Below are 3,369 nucleotides of genomic sequence, written 5' to 3'. Positions count from 1 at the left end.
GTAAAGAGTGTGGCTAGGTCTCAGTCCACTGAGATTTAACCAATTCTTAGTCAAGTGACATAATATATAAAAACAAAAAAAATGCACAGATCTTCACATAAGATCTCATGAATCTAACATTGACTGAAATTTGATTAAGTCTTAGTCGACCGAGATTTAGCAATCCCGCAAAATAAAATACCAATGTGCTATCAACTAAATTTTGGCACCACAACATTCAGAGGCCGGGGCTAAAGGAGTTAGGGTGGCGATATGCTTTTTTTTAACATTGCGATATGCTACTGGTTGATACCAATTTCTTTATACAATACAAATGAAAATGGCCTCATATGCGCATATACATCCATCCCTATAAACACATGTATGCACACATTATCCCTATGAACACATTCGAGATACCGAGCCGACACAATATCTTGAGATTGACGAAGTCACTACATAAGCCATCGTAGTGGTCGGCCCCAAGCTGGATAATTAAGCATAATGATTATATGCCGAGCTCTGATAACATAGAAGGGCGGCAAATTTGTTGAGGATTGTGTTAGCATGAGGGAGGTAACAATAGTCGACGACGAGCAAATAAACATGAGCGGCCCGACCCCCGCCAAGAAAAGACCGACGCAAACTCACTAGTGGAGCGGAAGGACTTAGATGAAGGGCAAATCTTCTTTCATTTGAATTGGTTGAAGGTGGGCAAATAACCAATAACATTAAGTAGCAAAGTCGAATAAGTTTCTCCATATCGGATAATTTTTTAGACCTGCTTATCATATGTATGATACCTATCTCCAAAATACATACATAGTATAATATGTTACTCCCGAGATATGTATCTCGTTACCCCGCAAAAAAAAAGAGAGATATGTATCTCGTTACTCCCTCTATTCATAAATATAAGATATTCTAATTTTTCTCTAAATCGGGTACATATACACGCTTAGTATGTTTGTTCACTTATCTAAGACTGTATGTAGTCCATATTAAGATATCCATAATGTTTTTATATTTGTGAACGAAGAACATAGTATTTTAGGTGACCTGATGGTTGTGTGCATCGCTCGTTGTAGAAACCGGGGTTATCCTCCTTTTCAAGAGAAAAAGGTGACCTAATTTATTGTTTTGAATAATCTATAATAGCCCATCTTTTCTAAATAATGTCATGTAACGTTAACATTACGTTTAGTTGCCATTGCATAAGGTTTGCATGACACAAAAAGTAATAGTACCATATAGTGAGAGAGTTTATATTTTTTTTTTGAGGGGGCCAGAGATTTTTATAAGAAAAACAGCATGTTTTTTTTCGACAAAGAAAAACAGCATGTGTCCCAAAAAAAAACATGCGAGAGGCCAAAATCGTCAGTGCCCAGTCACCATCCAGTTCACCGAATCCGGCCCACCGCCACGTGCTGACATGCACCCCACCTCACGGGGGCCCGGCCCTGGACCAGCTGATCCATCCACCCTACCGGGCCTATTTAACCACCGGCATCGATATCTCTTCATCGCTCTCCTCCAGACCCAGACTCCCAGCATCAGTCCATCTCAAAACTCTCTCTACACGTGTCGACGCATCCTCGCGTTCGTTAGGCCGCGACGCCCGCTCGTCTCAAAACATGGAGCTCCCGGCCGCCTCCGTCCCCCACTCCGTCTGCACGGCGTACAGCAACCTCGTCACGACGACGGCGGCGCAGCATCGGCGCTCCCGGCCGCCGCCGCCGCGGCGCCCGCGGCAGGGCAGCTGCTGCGCCATGCTGAAGCAGCACAAGACGAGGCTGTACATCCTCGGGCGGTGCGTCTCCATGCTCCTCTGCTGGCACGACCGCGACGACTCCGACTGAGCCCCTCCGGCTATGCTTGGTGCAGGCCTTTTTTCTTTTCTTGTTCTTTTGTGTGAACACAAACGTCATATATACATACTCGAAGAGAGATGATGAAAGTGTTGGCTGGTTAGTTTGGCAGATTATGGAATGGAACCAAGCAAATGTACATGAAAAAGTTTCTTCTATAAGTATATGATTACATTGCCATTTCCCGGCCCGTTACTCCCTTTTTAGCATTTCCAATAATTATGAGAGAAATCTGTAATATCTATATGCTTTTTTTAGCTGAAATGTCTATATGCTGAATGGGCAAAAACTTATTACTTGTTCTTTTAGCAATCAGGGTCCAATTTTATACTCCTGTATATGGCCTTTAGTTTCTCGGCCACGGCCTTGCTCTCGTGTGCGTAGGCGGCCTCAACGTGGACGACCATGTCGCGGCGGCACAGGGGGCACGTCGTCACCTTCTCGAACCACCGCGCAAGGCAGCGGACGTGGAAGGTGTGTGAGCACGGCAGCCTCAAGTTGCCGTCGTCGTTGCCGCCCTCAGCAGCCGCGGTATCCTGATCCTGACATATGCAGCAGCAAATAGCGGTCCGCCACGGACAGCCCACATTGGGCGGCGGCCTCCCTGCACGCGAGCGCCAGCAGCTTGCAGACGGCCCGCACGAAGACGGTCAGGGACAGGTCGAGGCTGAAGCGCGGCGCGTCGCCGCCGTGATGGCCTTCCTCGTCGAGCCGGGCCCTCTCCGTGATGGTTCCGGCGAGGTCGTCGGGTAAGAAGCCGCCGTCCCAGTTGGTGGCGGCGAGGTCGAAGCCGCGGAGGGCCGGCGTCCGCGCGAGCATCCAGTGGATCTCGTCGCGGCAGGCCGAGCGGCTCCGTAGACGACGGTGAGGTGGCCGTGCACGCGCACTGTGCACGGGTGGCGTTTGCTTTTGGTTGGTGCGTCTCCTGATCGTGCCTAGTCCGGTGAGCCGGCACTCGGTCGCCGCCGCGGCCAGCGGCAGCATGTCCCTCAACGGCGGAGGCATCGCGGGCCTTCTTCCCCGGCCCCGCTGATCAGGGAGGAACGTTTGATATAGCCGCATTGGTCTCTGAGTAATCCGGGTCGGACTCAACAATGTGAGAGCAGACAGAGCAAAAATTGCCGTCCTGAAATCCATCCGAGGCCAATGCATAACTTGGCACTTTGGCAGGATTCATCAGTGTTCATGAAAACTTTGGGTACGTTTGGTGTAGCCAAAATATATATACTCCCTCAGTTTCTTTTTAGTTCGCATATAAGATTCGTCTTAAGTCAAACGCAGTAAAGTTTGACTGGGATTGTAGGAAAAATAAACATTCACAATGTAAAATTGATATCATTAGATGCATTATTAAATTAACTTTTATGTTGTATATCTCTAGTATTGTAGATGTTGATAATTTTGGTCAAAGTTTATGAAGTTTGACTTAAGAGAAATCTTATATGCGAAGTAAAAAGAAACGGAGGGAGTACCTTACTAAAACTCCTTCCAATCTTTGTTTGGATGGTTTCCAATTCCAATC

General features: G+C 47.3%; 1 protein-coding gene across 1 annotated transcript; it reads left to right on the top strand.

Moving 5' to 3' along the window:
* Nucleotides 1-1,507: 1,507 nt before the first annotated feature.
* On the top strand, nt 1,508-2,118 carry LOC125548035 (small polypeptide DEVIL 10-like). Its single transcript, XM_048711734.1, has one exon. The coding sequence runs from the start codon at nt 1,614-1,616 to the stop codon at nt 1,836-1,838; it is 225 nt and encodes a 74-aa protein (XP_048567691.1). The 5' UTR covers nt 1,508-1,613; the 3' UTR covers nt 1,839-2,118.
* Nucleotides 2,119-3,369: the final 1,251 nt, after the last annotated feature.

Source organism: Triticum urartu, chromosome 3 (assembly GCF_003073215.2).
Source record: "Triticum urartu cultivar G1812 chromosome 3, Tu2.1, whole genome shotgun sequence".
In the NCBI taxonomy this organism is placed as follows: Eukaryota; Viridiplantae; Streptophyta; class Magnoliopsida; order Poales; family Poaceae; genus Triticum; species Triticum urartu.
The sequence above is the reverse complement of the archived record's forward strand: the minus strand, read 5'-3'. Positions and strand labels throughout refer to the sequence as shown.

Bases quoted from the DNA above. Each gene is read 5' to 3' on its own strand.
- LOC125548035 (XM_048711734.1), top strand. From the start codon at position 1,614: ATGGAGCTCCCGGCCGCCTCCGTCCCCCACTCCGTCTGCACGGCGTAC.